This window comes from Numenius arquata, chromosome 6 (assembly GCF_964106895.1).
Source record: "Numenius arquata chromosome 6, bNumArq3.hap1.1, whole genome shotgun sequence".
Taxonomy (NCBI): domain Eukaryota; kingdom Metazoa; phylum Chordata; class Aves; order Charadriiformes; family Scolopacidae; genus Numenius; species Numenius arquata.
Genome location: NC_133581.1, coordinates 67876133 through 67903610, shown reverse-complemented (window position 1 = coordinate 67903610; position 27478 = coordinate 67876133). Strand labels below are relative to the sequence as shown.

General features: G+C 39.4%; 1 protein-coding gene across 1 annotated transcript; it reads left to right on the top strand.

Annotated features, from left to right (window-relative positions):
• Positions 1–68: 68 nt before the first annotated feature.
• On the top strand, positions 69–26079 carry KLHDC1 (kelch domain containing 1). The gene is made up of 13 exons (XM_074149029.1): positions 69–172; positions 3892–3962; positions 5843–5960; positions 6897–7015; positions 8783–8861; positions 9764–9847; positions 10959–11042; positions 17126–17184; positions 19622–19734; positions 20377–20449; positions 24081–24165; positions 24883–24935; positions 25080–26079. The coding sequence occupies exons 1-13, from the start codon at positions 71–73 to the stop codon at positions 25252–25254; spliced, it is 1215 nt and encodes a 404-aa protein (XP_074005130.1). The 5' UTR covers positions 69–70; the 3' UTR covers positions 25255–26079.
• Positions 26080–27478: the final 1399 nt, after the last annotated feature.

Sequence of the window (27478 nt, the reverse complement as noted above, 5' to 3'; positions counted from 1 at the left end):
CGGAGGAGGCGGTGGCGGGACGCGCAACACTGAGGCAGGCGAGCTGCTTCCTCCTCCTCCTCCTCCTAAGATGGCGGCAGACTCCGCGGAGCAGTTCTGCGTGGCCGAGGAGCGGAGCGGCCACTGCGCCGTGGTGGACGGGAACTTTCTCTACGTGTGGGGGGGATACGTGGTAAGGCGGGAGGAGGGCGCTGGGGGCGAGGACGAGCCGGGGAGGGCGGCTGAGGGCGGGGGAGGGCGTAGGAGGGGGACGATGACGACGACGACGGGGTAAGGCGGCCGGCGGGGCCGCAGGGCGGGGAGCCGGGCTGAGGAGCCCCGGGGTAGGGGGGACGCGAGACGGGTGTTGGGGGGGGGCGCCTCTCGCCCGCCGCGCCCCGCGTGCCCCCCAACTGCCCCCTCAGCCGGCGCGGCCCCTCGGCGGGCCGGGAGCCCAGCGCTGTTTACCTCAGCGCCGGCGCTGATTGGCTGGCGGGGCCGCGCGCTGCGCGGGGGCGGGCGTTTTAAATGGCGGCGGTGGCGGCCCTGAGGAGAAGGGCGCAAAGAATCCTTCTTACTCCGCACCTTTCTCCTCGTAAATCTGTTGGCCTCCTTCTCTAAGCATAGTTGCTCTATGGCTGCCCGCTGCTCCCTTTTTGGCTGCCTCCATGGCGGAGCGCCTGTCGGGGAAAGGCTGGTGGAGCCGGTTTCCTTCCCCTGCGCTCTGGAAGCACTTCCCTTGTCTCCCTTCCTCTGAGTGGTGGCAGCTGTAATTTGTACCTGTGTTTTTTTCCAGTGCGTAATTCGCGTTCTTGTTCCCGAGTCCCTGCGTTTTTTACTTATTAGTAGCTATATGTTACGTAGAGTGTGTTTTCCTCTCTTAGGAAGCGGTTCTGTCGCTTCAAAGACAAGCTGGTGGCAGAATGAAACCAATTCTGTTTTTTTTTTCCATCAAAAGATCAGTTCTAGTTCTGGCATAAGTAAATCCTTGTGACTCTGGGTGAATTCAGCCTGAAAGAGAACTCTGAATGATACTACATTATACACAGCCAGTTCATTTTATCCACAGTGTCTGTGCGCGTTGGCCCTAAAATGAGAACGTAGCGCTGCTTGGTGTTAGTCCCGGTCTTGGTCAGGTTGAAAACATGTTTCTGTTGGCATATTCTTTATTCTTCTATCTGTATTTTTCATGCGCTAAAGTAAACTTTCAAATCTGCAAAGCTTGTTCCTTCTGAACTTAAGCAAAGAATTCTAGTTAGGGGCTCCTGGATTTAAATTTGAAAATACATTATGTGTTATGAGGGAGTGCAATAGCAGAGGGAAGGACATTTCTAGGGCTCTCAGGTTCTTTTTTTTTTTTTTTTTTTTTTTTTTAAATAACTAAAAACGTTGGACTTAAAAGGCATGGTAGAGCTGGGCAGCTGATGGGATTTGAGGAGTTTCTCTGCTCCCGAGCTCCATTCGTTTGACCTGGGAAGCGTTGCGCTGCTGGTGACTCCTGAAATACTGAAAATAAAAACCAGATATTGCGTGCTGAAATACAAGCCCTTGGCTGTGGTAGGAGGGGGGGCAGCAAGAGGGCTTTCAAGCCAGGCTTGCCCAATACCAAACTGTAACGAAATGGAGGAACCCTCAGGAGCCTGTAAACTCTTCTCACAGCTTTTCTTCTCTTTGGGGATCTTTGCTAGGTAGAGTTCCTTGTGGCTGTGAGTCGTGTAAGGATTTGAGCACGTATTTTGTAGTGTCAAGAAGTTAGCCACCTTTAGAATAAGCATGTATTTAAATAATGTGAGTCATCTGTGGTGTACAGGAAGATTTAATGTCATTTTCCGGCCTTAAACTCCATAATACTCTGTATAACTATGCAGCACCTAAATTGCTGATAATACTTGGTGGTTCTCTATGCTTTGGTCTTTAGAAGCTGAGGTTGGACTGGCTAGTGCAATGTTTTCAAAGGTTTTCTAATAAGGATGGCTCAGTCAAAATAGATAAACTTCGCAAACATAGTTTTACATACTTATTTTTGGAGAGTATTATGTAAATTGTTGTTATTCTTTAAGCAGCACTTTAAACACGTAAATCATTTTACGTGTTGATGGTGGACTACTGCCCAGCGTTTAACTTATTTTTGGCATCGGTGTATTTGCCCAGAGCTGGTTCTGTAGCAAACGCTCGGCCTCTGACCCCTGACGTATCTAGATTAAATTTTGGTTCTTCTGCACTTTGTGGAAGCTGCAAGCTGTGTGTAAGGGCAGAGCCTACCTAATGAAAGGTACCTAGCAAGATAAAATGTACCCACCATAGTAACCAAACATACATAACACCCGATTAACACCTTTCAAATTGAGAAGGTAATAATAAAATATAATTTAAAGGCAAAAAAAAATAATTAAGTTACTAAATTGTTAATAATTAAATTTCAGGTTTGTATTTAATTTCTTTTCTCCACAATCATTTAATTTTTATTTACTTTTTAAAATTTATTTACTGACTCTGGCTGCTTATTCCCTCACAGTCTTTCATTCTTTTTTCTAATGCTAAGACAATAATTAATGGTGTAATTGTGACTCAGCCTAAGTGCTGCAGTTGCATTCTTTTGGGCTTCCTTCTCTTGTTTGTTATTCTTCCTCATCATTATTGCCCAAATTATTATTCTTTCTTACATGGCCTCTGTTTCAGAGTCTTTATAGATCTGTTTTCCAAAGAGGAATTAATTTTCTCCTTCATTTTATGGCATAGGTTAAGCTCCTTTATATTTAACATTTTGTTCTTTCGGGTTCCTTCCTTCAGTCACTGCAAGTAACTGTTCTTTTTGTGCTTTCCAGTAACACTTTTCTCTGTATTTTTACATTATGCCAAGAATTGCCTCCTAATTAAAAGTATCTCCCCAAACAAAAGATAATGAGTTTTACTTCAGGAGCTTCAAATCTGGTCTGGTTTATGTTGTTACACATCTTTCTTGGCAAAACGTTAAGTCGCTACATCTGTGCCTTTAATGAGTGGGCCTGAGGAATTAAGTTCCTTATTTTTAAAATTATTACTTTTTTTTTTCTGACTTCCTGCTTAGTTGTTGAGTTCTTTACTCATCTACGCAGCCTGACCAAGTCTCGGTTTCTGGCAAAGATAAAAAGGGATCATGGAAAAAAAAACCCTTCAGGTAAAGGAGAGCTCTTTTTTCCTTAAAGACCCCAAAAGCCCCAAAGAACAGCATTAATATACTTTGATGCTCGTCTTTGCTGTTCTGTATTTGGAGGTCTGAGGGCAAAATTTGCTCAATGATCACATCAGTAACCAAAAAAAAAAAATTTCCTTTAGTAACAGCATTTTAATAGAGGAGGGAAGTGTCGTTGACAGACCCGCTTAAGATTTTTAGTGTTTCTTAAATCCATGGTCATGTTCTGGGACTCTTGTGCTACTTGTTAGTAGCAGTTGTGTATGTTCCCTAATGACTTAATGGTTTGTCTGTGCTGTTTTCTTATTTTCATGAATTGTATTATATTCATACTGCTTTTTGAGGATTAAAGCACTTCTCTTCCTACCTTTGATACACCAAACTTATTTTTTTATACTCTTCACACCTTACAACGAGTCATAAAAGATGCTATTAACAATCAGGCAAGCTTAATGTCATCAGGAAATGCCAAGCACAGTATTTTTTAATAGCTTCAAAAAATGAAAAACATCCTTTTTCTGAACTTCTAGTATAAAATGTAAAATAGTAGCATTATTGAGCTGCCTGTTTAAAATTGTAATAGTCAGAGTCGTAATGCTGTGGTATGACTTATGCTCTGGTAGATTATCTCCTTAAGATTATTCTGTGTTGCTAAGTAACGCGATTTGGTATTTCATTTTAAAACGTATGGTGTGTAATGCATAATTGATTTAACATTTGCAAATTCTTTTTGGTTTTAGTCCATTGAAGAAAATGAAGTTTATCTGCCTAATGATGAGCTCTGGATCTATGAAATGGATAGCGGATTATGGCAAGTTGCATAATTTATATTTAATTAATATATAATCTTTGCATAGATTGATTACAGTTAGCTGCGGTGAAAAGGCTTCAGTTATATGAGTTATTGGTTATGTTCTCTGGAGTTTAAATAGATGTCTAATGTAAAGACTGAAGAACGGACATATCTACTTGCAAATTAACTCTGGGAAACACATTAATTCCTTAAATATAATTGTTTTTTTCAAGAGAATGTTTGAAATGGTCGGCTTAAGGCTCTGTTGTTAAAACAGGGGCATTCTATTTGGGAATTTATTTTGGCTTAGTTTTCCATACGTTAATTATGGAATGTTAAGAGGAATATCTAAACACTGAATAATCGGGTTCTTTATCTATTTATAATGATATATTTTTTGTTATTACTTAGTTGTGTTCTGCGTGTACTTGCACAACTAACCAGATCTTGTACATCAGTAGCAATTTAGTCTTTACGTTTTATATTCATTGTGTTTACGTATCATATGAGGGGAGAGATAGCAGTGCCTCTTTTAAAAGTTTTCTGGTGGTTTCTATTACAATAATTGCATTTAGTCTGGTAAAATAGTGTCCATTTGGGCTTACGTGTGTTTCCTGCCAGCTGTCGTTCTAGTCTTCCACCTGTTTATATATTTCACTGTATTATTTCACTATATTTCACTATTCAAGAGATTCATTCCCTACCCAGATTCAAAGCAAGGATTTGGAGGGAAAAAGGGAGCAGGGTGAGATCAGGAAGGTGTCTTACGGTGTGTATGAAATTACACATCTGTGTGGGCAAGTCACTGACTTTGAAAACAACAGTTTGCGTGCGGTTACCTGTGAAGTTCTAGCGAGTCTTTTTGCTTTTTTTTTTTTTTTTGGTTTGCTGTCCATTTCTTTTGGTGAAAGGGTTGGCTAAAGCAACCTCCTGCCCTCTCTCAGTTTTCACCCCTGATGTCCCTGTATCGGTGGTACCAGTATAGCTGTTTATACGGTCACATGGGAAATTGGATCAGGAAAGTGATCTGGGTTAAAAATAACTTTTCTTTTTTGGGGGTTATTTTTAACCTGGATCCGTTCTTGGTCTCATTCAGTTTACAGCACAAACAGTTGTGAGCAGCTGTGAGCGAGCGCCGTTTTCCATAGGGACAGGTTACGCATGTATCATCCACATCTGGTGATTGAGCCCATAAAAAGCTTTTCCTTTTAATGGCTGCCCCCGAATCTTTTAGGTTGGGATGAGGTCAAGCATCGGAACTTAGAGCTGTGAGAATTCTTGTCTTCTATGTGGCCACCAGTGATAGAAAATGAAGGCGTCTGGTCTAGATGCGGGTGGTACTGGTTTGTAAGTGAGATTAGCCAGGAAAAGGCTAGGAACTGCTGCTGAGGAACAGAGAACTCATTGCTAAAACTGGCATTATTGAAGATTTTTTAAATTATGCTAAATACAGTGCAAAATGCAGTTTTAGGAGCGGCATATTGAGTACCAAACTTAGTGAGTACTTCTCACCTTTATTCCTACTTCTGCCTCAGTTTTCCATTTGTAAAATAACAGCAATACCATGTTCTCATTTCAGGAGTTTTTGGAATTAATAGTATTTCCAGGCTTTGAATAATTAATGTTTCAGCGCTACTAATAATCTTCTAATATGAGTTTCACCTCCAAAAAAATTGAGATGCCTCATAAACACATGCACAATATTCATGGGAAAGTCCTCTTACACTGCAGGAGCCTGACGTAATGTATCAGCGATAGTTTCTAGTTGTGGCCAAAAACGTTGCAACTGTATTTTTAGGTTTAAGTATAAAAATTGTTAATACATGTGGCTTGGGTTTGTTAATTCTAGCAGGTTTGAAAACAGTATTATAAGACTTAATGTGTGTACTAAATTGCAGGACAATGCACCTAATGGAGGGAGAGTTACCCACCTCCATGTCCGGAAGCTGTGGGGCAAGCATTAATGGGAAGCTGTACATTTTTGGTGGATTTGATGATAAAGGATACAGTAATCGGGTATTGTATTCTTTTCTTTCATAACATACTGCATTTGAATGAACAATAACGCTGACCTTATTGCTTTGTCTGCTGTACTTGCCATTTGAATTAAGGAGAAATGTAAGGAAAAGCTTAATTTTGGTAGGAAAAGTATAGTTTTAAAAGTATGACAAAAAACTCCATACGTTTTTGGGGGATTTTTTACAGAATCACAGCTTCAGAATGAGACCCATTACATGAAACTTCCTGTATTTATTTCTGAAAACTGCCAGTGCTTTTCCACTTTCCCAATTGCTTTCCTTTTTTCTTTTTTAAATATGTTGGAAGCCATAATTGAAACAGATCTCAGAATTTCACTTTTATTTTTGCTCTTTGATAGTGATTGCCTTTCTTATATAATCAGGTAGTAATTAAAATTAAAATATAGCTGCTAGTTTCCCTCATTAACTGAAGGCTGGAGTAGCAAAGTAGAGGAAATGAGCTGTTTTTGTCATTTAGTATCAATAGTTCAGTCCTGACTAGAAAATAACTGCAATGGAGCCTGTAATCAGATCTCAGTACTTGCTTCACGAGCCTTGTTGATTTTTCTGCAGTTACCTAGTTAGGTTGGACAGTCAGACTAGTCAGAATTGAACTGAGAGCTGTTCGTCTCGCAGAAGTTTTTTGCAGGGCTTCAGTTGGCTCTGGGAGGAGCAGGTTATTAATATTCTGGTCTGGCTGAGCGAAGGCAAGGAAATGTGCTGCTGATTCTCACGCTTCTTGTGTTCTCCTTGTGTATTACACTCTTCTATATGTTGCTACATATTGTAAACTTCACTGACAGTTCCTTTTTTTTTTTAAAAAAAAAGGACATAGTGTATTCTGGGGGTGGTGGGATGTTCTTTTTGCTGGTGATTTGTACTGGATTCTTCGACATCATTTATACTGAAAATGTTGTAATTTTTTTCTTTTAAGCTGTATTATGTTAATTTGCGAACAAAAAATGGAACCTATAGGTGGAAAAAAATTACAAATTTTAAAGGTCAACCTCCTACACCACGTGACAAGCTTTCCTGCTGGGTGTATAAGGACAGGTAACACATTAAGAATATTTAATATGTGTTAATTGCAGAGAGGAAGTACTGTAAAGTGAAGAGAACACAGGTTTGGGATTCAGGAAACTCTAATTCTTAGCTTGGCTTGCTATGGGAATTTGTGTAACTCTTCTAACAACTTTCTACCAGAGTTTTCTCACATGTGAGCTGAATTAATGGTAAGTATAAACCCGCTTTAGGAGAGGGTTGGGAAATTCAGTGAAAGTTTCTGGAATGCTTTGAGACTTTAGATAAAGATCATTATGCATCTATCATGGTTTTAATTTTAACATAGGTTTAAAAACCAGTATGAAAATTACATTGTTTTTTGTTACATTATGTAAGCATTGAATTATTACCTGCAATAAAATATATTTGGTGTATTTTCAAGGATTTTAATAACATACACATGCTGATAATTGCAAAGGCATTTCAGTGAGTATCTTTATTTTCTAAGAACCAACTCAGCCTAGGTATGTGTTGTAAAAGTTACTGAGTGTATTTAGAAAAATAGTTAGCTAAGAATTAAATACTTTGGATTTTGTGTTTATTATGGAAAGTGTGTGGATCTTGTGGCATATGCGGTCACAAGAAAGCGACACGTCAGTGATTTGTTATAAAAGTTACTGTAAACAAGTAAGAAAAGGATACACAGTGAACACTGTAAAAAGTAAGTGATTTCTCTGTTTCTGGATTCCACATCTAAAGAGGTTTTGCATAAACTGTATAATGCCTCTCAGTTACTATATCTTGGTTTTGTAATTCTAATTTAACTGTGAGATACATGAAAATAAATATATTTGAACAAGCTCTCCTTAGCTATCAACAAGATTATTGAAAACTAAATTAATCTATTCAGAGTATCATGTGATCTGCATAATGAGAAAATTACCTATCTTAGGTGGCAGAGTGTAACCCTTTCATTTACCAGAAGTATCTGGGGACAAGCTACCCACCTTTTCAGAAGTTTACCTTATTAAACTTTCACAAGCTGTGATTTTGCAGGTCAGGATGTCATGGTGTCTTGCACAATGCTTTCAGTAACTCTGTTTCCCCAGGAATGTCAGTCTGGAATGACCTTCACCATCCCATCATTTCCTAAATTGCCTTCTCCCAAGATCACTAACAACTAGACCAAATATCCTCAAAATGTTGAAGTTAAAACAAAACTTTAGGAATCATTACTTATGGATGGCCATTTCGTGGGTGGAGTATTAGGCTGGGAGGTGTGTAATACTTGCGATATGTTCAGTAGTGTCTAGTTGAAAAAAAATCTCTTTATAAACTGGGGGAAGACTTTGTGGGTCACAGACAGTCTGTCGGCTGAACCTTGGGAACATTTGTTGTGACAAGACATATATGGAAAGCTAAAAAATACAGCAGGAGCTTAGGAATTTCAGTAGAAAAGGGTAGGATTTCTAGCATTTCACTGCCTTCTGTGCTATGTGTCATTTTGAGACTCATGTCTGAAAATATGACTGTGATAAATAAGCTTGTGGATGGAGGAGTAGAGGCTTCAAGGTATCTTAAACCTCCTTCCTTGCTTACATGGATTTCTGTCAGGCTTCTTGAGGCATGTAACTATTAACCTTCATCTCGGTAAGGTTTGCTGTGTAATTAGGTGCTAGATGAAACATTTCAAGTTGTTTATATTATCAATAGTGCAGTAGGTAAGCCAAAGTTTGAAATTAATTGTGACAGCTTATTTATTTGAATGTTATTTACAAAACAGCTAACTGAACGTACTTTGTGTCGTTGTTCTTTTAGGCTAATATATTTTGGTGGTTATGGCTGTAGGAAGCATAATGAGCTGAGTGATTGTTTTGATGTCCATGATGCATTTTGGGTAAGAGATATGTCACAATTCAGAGTGATTTGTCCTTCCTGATTGTCAAAACATGGTTTTTTAATGTACTATACTCAGTAAGGATGAAAAATCTGTCTGATTTTTCTTTTATTTGTAGCCTCAGCAGAAATGCAAATTAGAATCTTCTAGTTAGATTTGAAATTTCAGATATTACACGTTGGGAGCAGTGGGTGTTCAGCCTGTTCCAAGTACCCAGTTCTAGGCATGGAATGCAATTAAACAAAATGCTGTCAGAGCAGGAGCAAAGGCAGTTTTTTAAATCTGAAGACATATTTTAAATATGAAACTCCCAGAAAATTTTAGAATTTTTATCCTTGAAGTGCGATAGGGAATTTATAGCTTCACAAGACTAACTGACAAATATTTTCAGTTTCTGAAATTTCTTTAATTTGTTATCCATTACTTTAAGATGCCTGGATTAGGTAGTTTCCTGTAATGATTTCTTACAGTTAATAGAAAGGAGATCGATTATTTAGTGACAGGAATTAATAAGAAATAGATACGCATTCAAGGGAGTATAGTTCCTTACATCAAATGGTAAATATTGACTTACAGAAATGTATTACTTTGTACAATCTATTTATTTCTCAGTATGTTACAGTAAAAATTAGAAGGTAGACTTTGTCTCCTGCAGTGACTGATGTGAAGCCCAAAGCCCATTTTCAAGTGTGTCATCAGCCCTAACATTCCTGGATGCCGTTGATCTTCAATTAGACTTGAGCCACTGCATCACTATTAAAAATATTAATGTTTATTAATAAAATGCTGTATTTTAGTTTTTCTGTTTTGATAGATCACTTCTGGGTTTGTATCCTTTAATAAGCACAAAAATTTTAAATTAGAATAAACTTGGCTTTAATTTTTTCACTTCTTTTTTTTAGGAAGGACAAATATTCTGGGGATGGCATAATGATGTTCATGTTTTTGATACAACCACACAAACTTGGTCTCAGCCAGCAATTAGAGTGAGTGTTTTTCCAGTCTTGTCTTTTGACACAATTGGGATTTTACTGCGTTTTGAATAGTTAATGTGCTCTAGAAATTGAAGTTGGGAAAAGTAATTTGAATTTGAATGTGCTTAGTATTGCTGGGGCTCATAACATTAAACAGGAGGCCACTCAATGCCTCTGAAATGTGGAAAATTCAGGAGTGATAGGAATATTGCTTTCCCACAGGATGCTATTAGACTGGTGGTTTTGCTGTAATGTGGTTCTGTTGCAAAAAATATCATAAGCGTCAGAAAAATATTAGAAATCTGAATACATTAGAAGATGATACGGTATTCTGTATCTAGGGGATGGTTTTGAGATAAAGCTTTGTATTCAAGCTTTTATTCTTCAGCAAATACGCTATTTTAATAGTCTTCCAAAGGAGCATGTATACTCACTTTCCCAGTAAAATAGTAATGCACACATTTGTATTTATTATATTAATATGATAGTATATAATAAAGGTTCATAAAATCCTGGTGAGTTTACATAAGAACTCAGCAGAAGCAGCATATTGTAATGAGTGTCTGACAATATTTTATGGTCTTTATAGGATGTTCTAAAATTCCTATAAAACTAAGTGCAAAAAATGAAATTACCATTGAAAAGTAAAAGCCGATTTTGCTATCTTTATTTCTCATTTACACAGGGAGTATTTTTTGACATGTAGCTGTTGGATGTAACATCAAACTTTTAAGATCTGATTTCCAGAGATTTTTGTACCAGTTCCTGATGGTTCACACTTTGGAAAAGTAAAGCTGCACAGGATATATCAACAATAAGTGATGTGTTACTGTAATTTTATGCTTAGGAATTAAAGATAAATTAATTGAATTTCACTTAAGCAATGATAAATCAAACCAAGAGGGGATATATTAAACATTAGCTACTGAGGGAACTCAATTAAAGCTGTCCTTGGCAAATATGTGTGTCTTCTACTTGGACATGACTACAAATAATTTCCTTTTGAAGTTGCAGTTCTGATGTAAGTTGGCCTTAATTTTGCAGTCTCTGTGATACCAACTTGTCACTGTCCTTGGCTGGCAGTTTGGTGATGTTCTGAAGGATCTTGTTTTGGTTCTTTCAGGGTGGAGATCCACCTCAGCCTCGAGCAGCTCACACGTGCGCTGTGCTGGGAAATAAGGGTTACATCTTTGGAGGACGAGTGCTGGTTAGTAATTAAACCATGTTATTGGCAGTAATATTATTTTCTTGGCAGTTATTTTATTTGTAACAAATTATTTTTATAGTAGAAAAAAAATCCAAACTGTTTTCAGTTTAAAAACCTTAACCTGTGTGTTAGGTGTGTTGAATCCAGGATGCTTCTTTTCATCCCCCTCTACCTTACAAAAAGAAGAGTCTGTCTTTCTGTCTGTAGAAATGCAAATGTTTATAAATCAACAAAAAAGGTTGATGTCTGCAAAACCCCTGCAGGAGATGGTTCTCTGAGAGTGGAGCTAAAGCAAGCCTGATGATAGACCAGGTTTAAATAAATGATGAGATGCAGCATTCTGGGCTTGCTACAGCTTAGCAGATTTATACATCAAACCTGCGGGCTTTTTTTTCCCCCCATTTCACTTAATGGAATGCTAGCAAGTAGTAAATATAACTGGGATTTTAGCTTGTGCTTCCCCTTCTTCCCCTGTCCCTGGCTAAAGAAAGAGGAAATGTGTAAGAACAGTCAATTACTCACGTCCACGTCTCGCATACCCTGAGGTTTACCCTCTGGGAAAGCGAGGTTCGGAATAGCTGGTGGGATACAGGATTTTATATTTAGAATTGCAACATGTGGTTCTGAAAGGTAGGAAATAACAGATTCCAGTTGGCTTTATAATTTAAATTTGCCATTTTTTTTGCACATAAGTGACTGAAATACAGATGTCTGTGATTACAATGGCTGGGTACAAAGCTATTAGTCTCCATACGTTCAGGCTGGTGCAGGAGGCAGCAGCGTGTTCTCTGATAGCACAGGTCATTCCGGTCCTCTTAAACCTCTCCTCTGCTCTCTGAACGTCAGTCTTACACTCTCAGTCTTTACATATAGCGTTCTCTGTGCCCTTAGTACAGAATATATATGTGCAGAAACCATAGAGGTTGCTGTTAACAGCTTTATTCTGTGCATCCAGTATAAGCTCTTCGCCACAAGAATAAGGCTGGTATTTGCTTTCTTGATAGTTGAGCCAAGACTGTACCATTTAATACACCGTGGGAGGACCTTAAATCTGGTGTCACTTAGGTAATAGTCAAAAGCAGCGTAAGAGCTGTCTGTAGAGGATGCAATCAGTGCTTATTTAAATCAAGGCTAGATTCTTGCTATATAATCTTAACTCTTCCTAGCTCTTTTTAACTCTGCAAGAAAAAAGTTATAGGCATCATTCCCCTGGTTGTCTCTACCTGACAAACTTGAAGCCCCTGGGAAGCAAGGAGCTACTAAAACCTCTCAGCAACACACTTAATTTTTCTACTACTAGTCAGAGAAGGTTTTCTCTAAAATTCTTCTCTGCTGAAGCATTAATGTAAGAATTTAAGCCTGAGGCAGCAATTGAATATAGAAGATATTTTCCTATCTTCTCTCTGAAAATAAGGACAGCAGGAGGTAATCTTAACTAATACAGGCTTCCCTGTCATTTGTGAATTTTTTGCAAGGGTAGTTCCTTTGTGGGCTGGAAAGTGTGCTGCCTCTTTTTAGAACTGTTGCAAAAGCATAGGGAAGATAATATTTTTAAAGGTCTCTATATAAGCTGGAGTTTATGAGGAATGTGGGGAACATTCTGTAAGGCAAGTAAAAAACCTCCTAATTTAAGTTACTGTGTACTCTTCCATATTTTTTTAAATTTGAGTTTTTAGCTCTTTTTACTCACAGCTAATTTAGACCCATTAATCATATTCAGCTAGAGGGTGAGACTTGGTGCTTTTTATCTCGGCTGCTATGAAAAGCAGCAAAGAAGCTTTTGAAAGCCCTCAGTGCTGTGTTTCTATATAGTTTTGTTATATGAAAGAGAAGGAATTAACTGTTGGTTGGAAATGCCCTGCAATGAACGTACGCCAGCTTCATCTTGGAAAGCTGCCATCACCCAAACCCTGTTTTCTCAAGTACTTGCAAATGAAACAGTGTAAAATTGCACTTTGTTCCCTCTCCCCTGTTTTTCGTGCTGTAAAAGCTGTACTTTAAAGCCATGTTCTTCTCGGGGAAAGTCTACAGCTCTGTTACGAGATGGCTTACTCCTGCTTGCTCAGACAGAAACCAGACCTACAGACCCAGGCAGGGTCAGAATGGCCAGCTTTTCAGTTTGAATCGCCTCCCACAGCTGCAGCGAAAGTTTTTTTTTTTTTTTCAGCTGAGTACCTCTTCCGAGCAATGAGGAAGGAAAGTAACCACCATTGATCCTGTTTATTCTCACCGTTCTGCGTTACGTGGCCTTTCATACAGGCTCATGATCTCTGGAACTGTTGCTAAAGCCCCACCTCTGCCTGAGAGAGGTGCATGCAACGGCTTCCAGAGCTGTAGGTTTAGACAAACTTGATTTGCAAATAGTTAAGGAATTAAAAGGATATTAGAAGAGATAGAAAAAATACCTAGTCTTACTTGAATCTTGAGTTTCAGGGCCAGCTGTGCCGGGCTAAGTGAGCCCTGGGCCTTGCTCTTTCGTGTCTGCTGTAAATGAACTCTCGTTAATCACAGCTGAACTGAACCCTGCTCCTCATTTAGAGGAGACGTGAGAGGGAAAGAAACCTAGATGGGAAGGAATAAATATGCAGCTCAGGGCCTTCTGGCCTCCCATTTATTTCTGAACACTTCCTCAGCCTTCAAAGCCACGCTCCCTCTGGCGTTTTGTGAGCAAGGGCTATCTCTGTGTGGCACAGAGATGGTCACACCAGGAACAGAATAGCAGAGAGTGTTGTGTCTGGGCTTGTTAGGGTTGCTGCACTGTGCCTGTTGCAACTGGACTGCTTTGTAACTCGGTCTAGGATTCTCATGCAGCCTCTGCGAGTGAAATTATGGGTAAACTGGAGCTCACCTGGCATTTCTCCGCTGTGCTGGTGCATGATTAGATGTGCCCTGAGAGGACATGCCCTCTGGCTTCTATTTAACTCTTGACTATTTGACTGCAGGATTCAGAAATACAAGAAGGCTGTGATCTGACAAGGTTTTGCTCTTCCTCAGGCAGCATCAGCTTCCTTAATAACCCTTTGCTAAATTTCAATGAAACCGCTTGGGAACAGTGTCAGAGAAGAGTGAAATTTTTGAAAGCTTTATTTAATTTTGTAGGAGAGCAGCAAGTGTAATTTTCACCTTAGTGAGACTCTATTACTGATTGACTTTCTATCCTAGAAATAAATGGAAGGAATTTCACAAAGGTTAGGGAACATTCAGTGGGACTTGAGGAATTAATGTAAGTCATGAAACAGGAAAGGAAAGCTAAAGACATCAGGAAAACACTGCATTTCCTGACAACAGGAGTAACTCCTCCCCAAAGGATGAAGTCTTGCTTATCTCCATAAATTAAGGAGCAAATATGGGGTTGCTCTGCTCCTCCTTCTCCTTCTAGTTCACCATGATACAAATCTTCCCAGGGAAAAGGCTCTACAAGGAACCAGAAAGGGCCAGGAAGTGTCATGAGGCTTCTCCTATTCATCTTTCTGGGAGGAAAGGGCACCTTTTTCCAAACTTGGAGCTAGAACTGGTAAAAGAAGATGGTGATGGTGATCAAAATCAATTGTACCAGGAATCATTTGAAAACAGGCTCAGAAGTGTTATGTGGACTCTGTTCCTCCAGGTAAGCCCCTGAAAAAAAAACAGAAATGGGAGAAAGTGGGAAGGAAGGAGAGTTAGTCCAAAAGTTGATGCAAGTCTTGTGTTTGATTTAAGCAGAAAGTTTTCATGTAAAGAATGATGAAGTAATAAAACAAAGTCTTCCCAGCAGCTCTTCACACATCTTGCCTTAATGCATGCGTGTTGGTATTTCCTGTTACACTTTCTGTCCCTGAAGATCAGAAGATACATTGAACTGCAGGCCTTCTCTGACAAAGATTTGAGCTGTAGTAGCTGTTTGATTTTAAATCTGAGAACAGAGAGCTGCAGAGAGTTGACTGTAGCAGCAGTGAGCTGTGAATATGTCACCCTTAACGCCTTTCATCGTGCTAGAAAGCTAATCCTGAGACAAAGCAGATCCTGGTTAATGTTTACTGGGCTGCAAATAAATGAACATGCCATAGATAAGTCGAATGTCTAAGGAGTGCTTGTAGCTCAAAGGGAAATGCAAACCCTCTTATGAGGCTTGATGCTTTTAAGCCAGTTAAGAATCGTTTTAGGATTATAAGCTAAATGATCAAATACAGTAGGCAGCATTTAGAAATACAGGAGAAACTGCAAGAAAACTTTGCAAGTGATGATTCTAGAACCTGCCTGTGTGCTTTACAGTTTCCCAAATAAGGGTTGGGTAGAAAGGCATATTCATTTGTTAAAGCTATGTTAAAGGACTGAATCTTAGACATAAATGTCCAACTGATGCTGTGTTTTGCATTCAAAATTAGGTTGGTGTAATTATGCATCTGTCAATCTGTTGAACTGTGAGAATGTAAAGATTATAACGCATTGATTTCCCAGGGACCAAGAAACTGAAAACTGCTCCATCTTCTGCCTAATGCCTAGGAAAGGAAAGTCAGCGAGGAGGTCTTGAACAGGATCTTCTTGAAACCTTCATTTCCAACATAACAGCAACTTTCTTTCTTCCCCTTCTTTAATAGATGTCCTCCGTATTGAACTGTGTTATTCCAAGATGATTAAATATTTTCAGTTCCAGAGGCCAGCATGTTGCCTCCCCCCCACCCCTACCCCCAAGGGCTTTGTACAGGTACAGCAGAAGATACTCAGTAATTGCATTTTGCTTTCTGCTTGTATAATTTGTTCCTTAATGCCTCCAAAGCCATCTGAAGGAGCAGGAAACTGAATAGACTTGATGTGGAAGACAGATCTGTTCCGCTAGCTGTCAGTTGGACCACGCTTTATTGTTACATTTGCCCTCTTGCAGGGATAAAGTTTCTCAGGCGATGCACAAAAGCCCTCACGTTCTGCTTTTCTTTAGCCCGTTGGCTTCTCTGAAGGCGTTTCCAAAATGCTAGTTAAGATCTTCTTCCCTTGGACAGAAAAGGGCTAGCACTTGATGAGAGGAGCCTGTAGCTATCCTGAAAACCTTGCTGTTTCCCGAAATACCTGGAGAGACTTCCCGTAGCTCCGATGGACAGCTTTGGAAGTCTCTCAAACTCACTAACTGGCTGAGTTCTCGGGGGTAAAACCACTCCTGCTCTGACTTAAATGACGAGTCTAGTTTCTGCCTCAAAGGATCTGCAAGCTGGAGAAAGGCTTATTCTAATAGATCTATGGACTACCCTAGGAGAAAAGAAATTGTAAGGTAAGGCAAGATACGTTTCCCTACTTCTCAGATACTGTTTTGTAGTACCCAGGAGAATCTCAAATATCAGTCGAGTGTTTTGGGATCCATTGAAAATATTGCCACAATCTGAAGCCAAGAAATTCTTTCTTATATTTCCCCCCACCTTTATGTTTCTAAGGCAATTAGTATCTTCATCTCAAAAGAGAGGCAGATATTCAAGTGTATTGATTTTCCGTTGTTCTTATTGACACATTTTTAGTATTTTTATGGCAAATGCTAAAGGGTCATAAAACCTTGCTTCTAGTCATAACGTTGTGAAAGGGCTCGCCTTCAGGAACAGAGAGAAAAACACAGATTGAATTTTTTGTGGGATGTCATGTACTGAGTGACAGTAGCAACTAGAATATTTCAAGGAATAAGCCACCAGGCAGGAGGATGCATAATTCTGATCAGAACACAAAGGAAAACAGTGAGAGGAAACTATAGGTAGAGTATTAAACCTTCTGCAATCACCTACCATGAATTCTATGGATGAAAATGGAATAGGTTTGCAGGAACTGAGTATCGCATAGTTCTTCGCTATTAAAAATTCCTATTAAAAGCTAAAATTGGCCCCATGCTGCCATTGCATTAATGTAAATACTCCTGACAGGTAGTTTCCTGAGAGTTGCATGGGGTTTTTGAGAAGAAATTCTTTTCATCTGCCACATAATCCCGAGTTGGTTTAAGCCACATGGGTACAGTTTCCTTCAAAATATTGTTACTTGGAATGTTCTGTCCTGGGAAGGCCTCGCTGAAATACTTTGGTCGTTGTTTGCTTTAATATAACACAACTGGGATTTTTATTTCTTTCTTTTAGCAAACTAGAATGAATGATTTGCACTGCCTGAATTTAGACACTTGGACTTGGTCTGGAAGGTAGGTTTCTCTCTGTGACAACATTTAAAGTAGAATGCAGCAGATTGAAACATGCTGTTAAATAGTTCCAGTGCTAATTTTGTAGCTTTTCGAAGAGGAGAATGGGAGTTTGGGGACTATTTTAACAGCTGTTATATTGTGATTTCAATTTAATTTAATTTGATAGTGGTTACTAAGCTTTTTCTGTTCTGAACCAAAGCATTGATGATGCTATTTTAAGCACAGCATGTAGTGATTTAACACCACCATTTTCAAGACGAGTGCATTTTTCCATATGGAATTTTGGTTTTCATGTCTTTTTGAATACTGTTTTTACTAGCTATAGTTGGCTCGTTATGGTACAGAATGAAGAGAGATCTCCCCGCTCCAAGATAAACATCTTAACCACTTTTTTTTTAAAAATCAAGTAAAAAGCATCACTTAAATATTTCATTTTTAAACTAAATCTGGTATTATTGTACTTCCTAAGACTTATTTGTTTGCATGTAGCGTTTAGGATAGCACCTCCTGCACGTGTAGAATCAGTGGGTATATTGTTACCTAAACAGTAAGGGACGGGTGATAACCACTGTTCTGTTCCTATTGTCGAGGTAACCTGATAGTAATTTAATAAAAGACTATGAAATACATCTTTCCCGAATATGTGTAAGTATGAATCCAGGAATATCTTCCAGCATAAATTGTAATATTTATTTTAATTACCACTACCCAGAAGTTACCTTGTCTTCCCTGAACTCCACTGACCTGTTATTCAACACCTTCAATATTAAGTTATTTCTGTTACTGTGATATTATTTTGTATCGGTAGCTTGAAAGATTGAAACGTTATCACCCATGGGTATCTGATATATATTTTTCTAAACATCAAAGCCTGTTGGATCTCAGCACAGTCTGCCTTTTTGCCAATTTTAGAAGCGTCTTATACAAGAGCTGTGCAAAGCAGCCGCTCAGACATTGTGACTTGGCTCCAGCTTGGGTACCAAATTTAGCAGGACAGTTTTGCAATCACTGTTTAATTAGCTACGATTCTTCAGCCTTTGCTTCCAGATGGAGAACTGCTTAGTAGTCACCAGCAATGAAATTCCTCAGACTTAGCTGCAGATGCCTCTGTTACTCACCCTGGGCTGCTTCTGTGCTCAGTTAAGAGAAGCAGGTGCTTCTTGGGCACGGGACAACTGCTGTTAAGGTAGACATCGGAAATAAATTACAAGTTGTGCTTTTCAAGGCCCTGTTTCTCTTCACTGATTATAAAGGAAATCTAGATGACTCTCGCAGTCTGTGCTGTTCATGTTGTAGATTGAGCACACACCTGTGTATATTATACTGACCTCACTTCAGCAAAGTGGAGGGAAAAAAATAAAAATAAACTTTTTTTTTGAGATACAATCCACCTGGATTGAACATGCCCTTCTTACCTGCTCTGGACAGTGTCCGAGTAAGATTCTGACCCCCCAGGAGAGCTTACGGGTGTTTCCCCCTGCTTTTTCCATCACCTTTCCACAATGAGAACACACTGAGTTTGTGGTGACCTAGATTTTTGGGTCTAACTTTAGGGTTTTTTACAACAGAAGTTGCCTCTTTGCTTAATATCAAGATGCCAGGTGGGCTGGTGCCCTCTGGAGGTCCTGCTTCTTCTCTGTTGGGATCCTCCTGAGACAAAGGCACACCAAAGTGCCTAAACTCGGGTGATGTGAATCCAGGCCACCCACTAGAGGGAATCCCTTACGTTCAGGTTCTTTACTGTTCAGGTTCTCATCTCGAGCACACCTAACCCTGCAGCTAAAATGAGACCAACATCAAATATGTATTTTTGTAACATGAACAGTTTTTTGGAATAATAAATCTACATCTCTTTTATACTTTGAAATTCCCACTTTTTACTAAAATGTATCTCCAAGTTTGGGTGACCCACCATTCTGTTAAACGGAACGATGGCTGGAGAGTAATAGCTTTTGGATAAAAGGTAAAGCCACAATCCTTGTATCATTTAAGATCATTTTCCTTAGAGAGACTGTAGCCCCTCAGGACTCACTAATTTTTATCTCAAATAACCAAGTCTGTTTACCTACATGCACTGTACAGTTTATTTGAGTATAGAGTCCTTTCTTTGCTGTCCAAGCGCCTTCAGTTGAATGTTAAGTAGTGGCTTTAGTGATCTTAACAAAACAAAGAAAGTGACAACTAATGCTTTTGTGCTGACATTTGATATTTACATAACTGATTGTTCAGGGAGCAAGAAATTACTGCAAGAAATTACTTTGTTTAGATTTGAACCCTGCTCTTCTCAAGAGTAAATTCAGATTGTGTAAATGCAGCTTTTCCACTGGGAAAATACCCAGGCTTGTTCTAGGACAAACCAAATTCACTTTGAAATTTTCTGGAAGATTAATTTTCACCATTCTTTGAAAATTTCTTTTTGTTTATTTGTTTCACCAAGAATTAATATCAGTGGAGAGAAACCAAAAGATCGATCCTGGCACACGCTGACGCCGATAGGAGACGACAGACTTTTCCTTTTTGGTGGACTAAGCTCTGATAACGTTCCTTTAAGTAAGTAATTTAGAGATTGTCATTCTGTTGTTACAGAATTTTCATGGTGCTTGAGTATTTCTCTGGCCGTTTTATTATTTTTGTAGAAATATAGGAGCACACTGTGTAGTACAAAGAGAAAATATGATAATAAATCTTTGATCAAACTGTCATCTAAAAGAATAAAGGCAAGAGTCTCACATGGTTTGATACGAATGAGAAGTAACTTTTGATATCAACAGCAGTTGCTGGAAGAAGATACAAATAATAATGTCAACATAATGTAGATTTTTGGCTGAATAACAAATCACAGCTACAAAATGTTAAGTAGGATAGTCTTTTACTGAGAAAAGGCAACTTATTTTCATTTAAAAAATGCGAAAGTAGTGGAAAATTTGAGTGTCAGAGATATATTCCATTGGGAGGGGTGATTTTCTTAATATATCCAAAAGAAAAAAAGTAAGTGTATTTTAATTCCAGATTTCAATGAAGTGAGCTTTCTGTGACTGAATTAAGTTAAATTACAAAGACTGAAAAGATCCAAGCTAATGTGGTGATGTTACTGTTATCTTAATATAATGCGCTCTTAGAGCTTTTTGTATAAATAAAAAAGGTAATATTTTGTCCCAAGAAGAAGTACTAATGTATGCTTTTATATTGTAGGTGATGGCTGGATTCACAGCATTGCAACGAATGGATGGAAACAACTTACCCATTTGCCCAAGAGTAGGCCTAGGTATACCAAAATAGAGAATATTTGCTGAAATGTAGGCATTTTAAAAAAATAAGTAGTTTTAAATTAGTGAACAGTATTTTTAAACTACGTTATAAGAATATTTTAGAAAATGAATGCGGTATGATTGAATAGTTTGCTTTACTAACTTAGGTTCCTTCATATCTGATACAGCATTATTACTGTCTGTATTTGTTACAGTTGATGCTTACTTGCCTTAAAAGACTTTTTGTGATGAAGGATCTGGGTGTCCAGCTAATCTGGTGTCCTATAGCCAAATTGCTTTTATATAAGAAAATGTATATCACATAATTTCTGAGGAATTAATAACCTATGAGAATAATAGAAGTTGATTAATGTTGATCCATTATTAGAAACACCGGGGAGACAACCATGGAGATGTTGATGTACCTTTTAAGGTTCAAAAGTAATATAAAATACCTTGGGTTTTGGTGTTGTTTTTTTTTTCCTGAGCAGAAGCAGCTAATTATAATTACAGTTTTGCAAAACTGAATTTAGTACTAAAGAGCACAGTAAATGACTGTGGAGTTTTGTTCTTCCAAGGACTTAACTGCCAACCAAAAAGGGCCTAGCTCCAGCACGTGTATTGTTCCTACTGGCAACAGCACTGTCTCTTCCACACCATGCTCCCCTTCTCCCTCTAGTTTAAGACTACAGAAAAGATAGATTCTTTCTGACAAAAAAAAACCCAAAAAATCAAGTTTCATGTTCTGACCCAGAATCTGCCGTTGAAAACAGGTCCTTGCTGTAGCAGAGCACAGTCTTTTTTTTTTTTTTAATGCAGTGTTTGAAGCATTCTCTGTATTTATAATGTAACTATGATTGAATTGGCTTGCTGCAGACAGTAAATACTCAGTTTTTCATGGAATTCATTCTATACATTCACCCAGGTACTCTCAGCACAATTCTATATCATTCTTTTAGTATAGTGTGTGATGCTGGTCTGGCTTTTGCTTCCTGCCTTACATTCTGTTTTCTATTACTGAAATATCTTTACCTCCATTAATTTTCTTCCTATTTTATCCTATTCTAGGGTGTCTTTTAAATACAACAGCACTGTTAGACCAAGTTTTCTCCTTTCTTGTATTTCAAACTCTTTCAAGCCCAGATAAACTTATATCTTAGCTTCATAGAATATTTTCTGTCTTTTTACAATTAGTGACCCGATATATGAAGGGACTGGTGACTGCCTTAACTAACAAAGCACATTATTAGCGGTGAGGGATCATGTGTTCAATTCTTTACATGGATGGTCTCATAAAAGTTAATTGCTGACATGGAATTCATAATTAAACTTCATAAAAAAAACCCAAAACAAGATACTTCAATAACCTTTTTCAGGAAGTCCTGAAAACGTGGATAAAAGGAGCCATGGCAAAAGCCTGTCTATATATTGAACTAATTTGAGTGTGAAGTAGTTAGTGTCCCATAATTGTACCCCTGTTCTTACAGGGATCTGCAGCATCTCTGCAGCTGGAAAAGGTTTAAGTCAGTTCTATTGCCTGTATGACCTTACAGCAGGACTTAAAATGCACCAGCAGTAATACGTATATGTGTACTTTTATATTTTTCTATTATGTTGTATTAATACACGGTCTATCGCGCATGCATCAGTGTATTTTCCTGATGCTTCTGCAAAATTAATTCCCTCCTTAAATTCTGTAAAGAATCATTTCCTTCATCCTTTCTTTTTAGTAATTTCTAAAAAAATTGTCTTCCAGGTTATAGATCTGTCAGCCTGTGTTGGTAGAAAATACTTTCCTTCTTTCTGCTGTACTTGGGCTAACACTTTGCATGCCAGGTTAAAACAGAGAGCAAATTGTATATTTAATGTAGCTTGCCAGTGTTTTCCTTACCGTGTAATTCTGTTATTCTGGATAGAAGAGCTGTGTTAAAAAAAAAAAAAAAAAGGTTGCATCGATTCAGCATGTATATAATTTAAATAACGTGCTTTGTTAGAATGTTTAGGTGATAAGTTAGAGCATGAGAGGATGTAAAACTCTGTCAGTCTGTAGAAAAAGCATCAGGTTGCAAGCTAGGATGTCAGCAGAGCCCAGGCAGGAAAGGCCTCCCCAGTTCTTCGGTGACGATGTCCAGGCCCAAGTTTTCCTAAAGCAGATAAGGCAGAGACAGATCTATCTCCAGGTACGAGGAAGAGAAAAGGTGGGATACAGTTTAGCCTAAGGAGAACGGGGAATAATTACTGATGTGAATGGAGTAAGAAAGCGAGAGCGTTTACTTCTGCGTGAAAGTTCTAGCGGGGCCTGTTATTTGGGTTAAGTAGACTTAAAGGGCCAGAGCTCTGTGGTGATACTCATCTTGTGAAACTTCCTTGCGTGATGACACACCAGGAGAAAAACCATAGATTTTGATCTGCTAATAATAAAAAAAATAAATGTAGCAAGGTGTCTCTGCTCAAGTAGCAGAATCCTTGGTAAAGCAAGATTATACTAGTCAGACTGTATCAGTCAAGTTTGGTTTGGTATTTAATTTTATACCATGTGCTTTAATATGCACAACACAAAACTTGTGGGGCGTGATGGAAGTAACTGACACCCAGAAAATGATCCCCAGGAATCTTGGGGGGAAGCGTAAAACTGGAAAGGGGATCACTTGTGTTCTGAAGCTCTCGTCCTAGTGCTTGGGGATAAGAGTCAGGACGGAAAACCCCCCCGGTCTTAAAGCCTCTAGAATTGTAGTTATAAATTCAAGAAATGGTGGTAAAATTAAAAAGAAAAAAAAACTGGAAAAGCTGTTCGTTGCAAAAGCTTGTTTTGTGCAGTTACTTTGTTTTCTAAGTTTCCCACTGCAACGTTTTGTTGGAGTAGTGATAAATAAGAGAAAGTATCCATAACTGGAGTACGGAAAAGTCAAATAATGACGAAAATAGATTGGTCTATATGAACTGTAATCATTCAGCAGAATTCTCATGAGATGGATAGTCACATTGCTCTCTCCTTTTACATCGTTAAAGAAACGAGTAATATATTTTAAGGTATTATTTTTTACCTGTGGAGGCTTTTTAAAATAATGCGTTTCTCTTAGTTTCCTAAGAAGTAGGGGTTCTGTTATCGTGCTCTTTTCATGTGTGGCTGCCTCTCCTTCCCGTGTACATGATGAATCAATTGACCCATTTCCATAATATTTGAGGAAAAAAATGGGAAGCTCAGAATTACTAAGTCCCAGCATTCTCTGTGCAAATAAAAATGGCCAAAGAGAAGAGAGAGACACCAGTAATCGCTGTGCTCCGGTGCTTTTTCTCCATCTTCTGTAGGGGCTGCCTTGAGACATGGGTTGGTAAAGAACAGGCTTTATATTGTTTCTGCAGCCCACAGGGCAACGTATAAAATTATTTAAAATTGTAAAATTCTTCTGGGTAAGTAATGAGGCCAGCGAGACTTGAAGGAACTTATGTCCTTAGAGCAAAAGAGTCTTTTGAAAAGAAACTTGAATACAAAGAATGGAGGAGAGTCTGTGTGAGGTGAAGATGCCAGTAATCTTCCTGCTTCTCTGAAACCCTTAAAAACATGTAGTTTTTAGATTGTTTTGCTGATAACACTCAACTGCGTGTTGTTCCTCGGTCACTTAATTCTATTTATGATTTTATTGATAGATTGTGGCACACAGCCTGCCTTGGGAAGGAAGGAGAAGTGATGGTGTTCGGTGGAAGCAAAGACGACTTGCATTTCATGGACACAGTCAGTAAATTGAATAATGAAATCCTAACGTCATAATAATTAAAATCGATATAAAATGAAGTTAATGCAATTGGTGATGTTATTGGGTTCATTCATATCATGTGGTGGCGTGAGATGTGACCTTGGGTGTTCTTAGAAAATAATTTATGAGGAGGTTTTCCTGCCTTTGTTAGGCTGATAAAAAGGAATTTGTTATTCACATTCTTTATAGAATCATAGAACTGTCTGGGTTGGAAGGGACGTTTCAGATCATCTACTCCAACCATCAACCTAACTCTGATAAAAACCATCACTAAACCATGTCTCTAAGCACTATGTCAACCCGGCTTTTGAATACTTCCAGGGATGGTGCCTCAACCACTTCCCTGGGCAGCCCATTCCAAGGCTTAATAACCCTTTCCGTAAAGAAATTTTTCCTAATACCCATCCTAAACCTCCCCTGGCACAACTTGAGGCCATCTCCTCTTGTCCCATCGCCTGTTCCTTGGGAGAAGAGACCGACCCTCCCTGGCTACACCCTCCTTTCGGGGAGTTGTAGAGAGCGAGGTGGTCTCCCCTCAGCCTCCTTTTCTCCAGGCTGAACACCCTCAGAAAAACTAAGTATTCTCAGTTTTAACTTACGTATGTGTTAATGAACGCTACGTTAATCTAGAAACCAGCAGTATTTCTGAGACATGATGTTCGTCATTTTGATGGTTCTTTGTTTCTCTTGCTCAGGGTCACTGCAGTGACTTGTTGATATTTCAGACTCAGCCTTATTCGCTCCTCAGGTGAGTCGAGGCTGTTGGCACCGAGTCTGGTGTAAATCCTTACGACACTGCGCTTTTACACACAGCTCTTCAGCTTATAGACTGTTTGCTTAAATATTTCTCTTTTCTTCTTTATTTTTTGTTTTTCCTCTTCTCCTTCTTCAGGTTGTGTCTCGACTGCATTGGCCAAAACGCCACTCTCTTGAAGTCGCAGATTCCGTGTTTGCCGTCCAAACTCCTGCAGCAGGTGCTGAAAAAAATCACCTTCTGGGCCGCCGTTACCCACCGGCGAGAGAAAAAAGCCCAAACGGAAAGACAAAGCCAACTAAATTCCACATGAACGAGGCGGCAACAAAACTGTGGAACGCTCTGGCGTCTTTCCAAGCCTACGAGCAGAGTCTTTTTGTTAGTGAACTTTCCCCAGGAGGCGGGAGGACCGTACGTTAAAGCTGAGTTTCTGAAGTGAAGTTTGAGAAGAAAGAAAACCTTTTTTACGGAAATCTCTTTCCTTTCCTGCGTTCTAGAAAAAAAAAAACCAAACCTGATCAAAACTTCCATTTTGTATATATGGTTAACTTCTGCTGTTGTGCTCTTCATGAGACGGTCCCTATGACTTGGTTCTTTTTGAAGGTAACGGGATGATACGGAATGTTTCCAGTTGGATAAAACACGGATTAAGCCTAAAACCTTCCTGCAGCCTCATCCCAGCGGCCCTTCTGAAAAGGGAAAATTTGTCCAATGCTATGTTTTTGGAAGATTCACGCTTCGTTAAAGGCAACTAATCTGCTACCACCACCCAATCCCATTGATTCCACCAGATCCCACCATCCAAGCATCTGGTCGAACAACTCCAAGATGGAAAATCGATGCGATTTGGGTGGGAATTGGGGAAGATCCTTCCAGGAGCAGCGTTTGCCGTTCGTATAGGAAAAGCTCCCACCCAGTTCACAACCTGGTTTTACTGCCTTTCCGTTAGCGATGAGTCCTTTTTGAAATAGGTTGTATATTGTATTTTGGATGTGTAAAGTTTATATTTAATTCTTGTTTAAAAAAAGAAATATGCTTATTTATTGTTTAAAAAGAGCATATGTAGTACTTGCTATTTTTCTGTTTCAAAAATTTAGTTAACAGGAGCACAAGTCATTAAAATTTTATAGTTGAATCGAGATACTAATTTTGACTGGTTCTTGACATTTTTACGCTCTGCAAAACTTAATTATTTGGGGGAAGGTGGTTTTGGAGCGAAATTATAGCATCAAGGGAGGTTTTGTGACAGGGAATTGCAGCCGAGCCCCAACTTCAAGCCAACATTTAGTAGGTTTGGTGGCTCCTTTTAACCGAGAAGTTGGTGTCCGCGGGTTAACGCGGGTTTCTGGTGACAAAGCGTTACCGCAAACCGGCAGAGAGAACTTTCCAGGACTCGATTTCTAAGTTTCAGAAAGCAGCCGTTCTTTATTGCACGGGGGGATCGCTCCTCCTATTGTGCACCCCGAATGCTGTCATCAAGCCAAATTTATACATGCCAGGTCTATGTGTTCAATGTCATGCCAAGAAAACATTAGCATATTCATTAAATTTCCAGGAATTCATTTACATATTATAATGAGCTTTTGGGCACACGTAGTCACCCCTTCTGGTTGTCCTCATCCTGACTGAGGGTCGTTTCTTCCTCAATCTTCATCTTCTCCATGTGTCCTTCGGCTCGCTTCTCACCTTGGCAAAACATTCTAACTGCTTAATTAGCCATTAAAACTAATGATCTCCCTGCTTCTGCCTGTCTGTCGGGCGATGCCCATATTTACTGCATGGCTGTCGTAGGCCACTATGTTCTAAAGGCCACCTACATCCTTTCTTACCTTACTGAGGCCTTGAAACGGTTTGGGATGGTTACGAAAATATCACGGAATCACGGAATTGCCAGAGTTGGAAGGGACCTCTAGAGAACATCTAGTCCAACTCCCCTGCTAAAGCAGGATTGCCCAGAGCACATCACTCAGGACTGCATCCAGGTGGGGCTTGAAGATCTCCAGAGAAGGGGACTCCACACCCTCCCTGGGCAGCCTGTTCCAGGGCTCTGCCACCCTCACCGGAAAGAAGTTTCTCCACATATTTGAATGGAACTTCCCATGTTCCAGCTTGTGCCCATTGCCCCTCGTGCTGTCACTGGGAACCACTGAGAAGAGTCCAGCTCCATCATCCTTCAACCCACCCTTTAGGTACTTGTAAGCATTGATAAGGTCTCCCCTCAGCCTTCTCTTCTCCAGGCTAAAGAGCCCCAGCTCTTTGAGCCTTTCCTCATCAGGGAGATGCTCCAATCCCTCAATCATCTTAGTTGCCCTACGTTGGACTCTCTCCAGCAGTTCCCTGTCTCTCTTGAACTGAGGAGCCCAGAACTGGACACAGTATTCCAGTTGTGGCCTCACCAGTGCAGAGTAGAGGGGGAGAATGACCTCCCTCCACCTACTGGCCACACTCTTCCCTACGCAGCCCAGGATCCCATTGGCCATCTCGGCCACAAGGGCACATCGCTGGCTCATGGATAGTTTGCTATCCACCAGGACTCC

What these genes read in the sequence shown, in the direction of transcription:
- KLHDC1 (XM_074149029.1), top strand. Translation starts at nt 71, where the DNA reads ATGGCGGCAGACTCCGCGGAGCAGTTCTGCGTGGCCGAGGAGCGGAGC. An exon ending in ATGTCCATGATGCATTTTGG is followed by an intron (nt 8,862 to 9,763) that starts GTAAGAGATATG and finishes TCTTTTTTTTAG; the next exon opens with GAAGGACAAATATTCTGGGG. An exon ending in TTGCCCAAGAGTAGGCCTAG is followed by an intron (nt 20,450 to 24,080) that starts GTATACCAAAAT and finishes TTTTATTGATAG; the next exon opens with ATTGTGGCACACAGCCTGCC.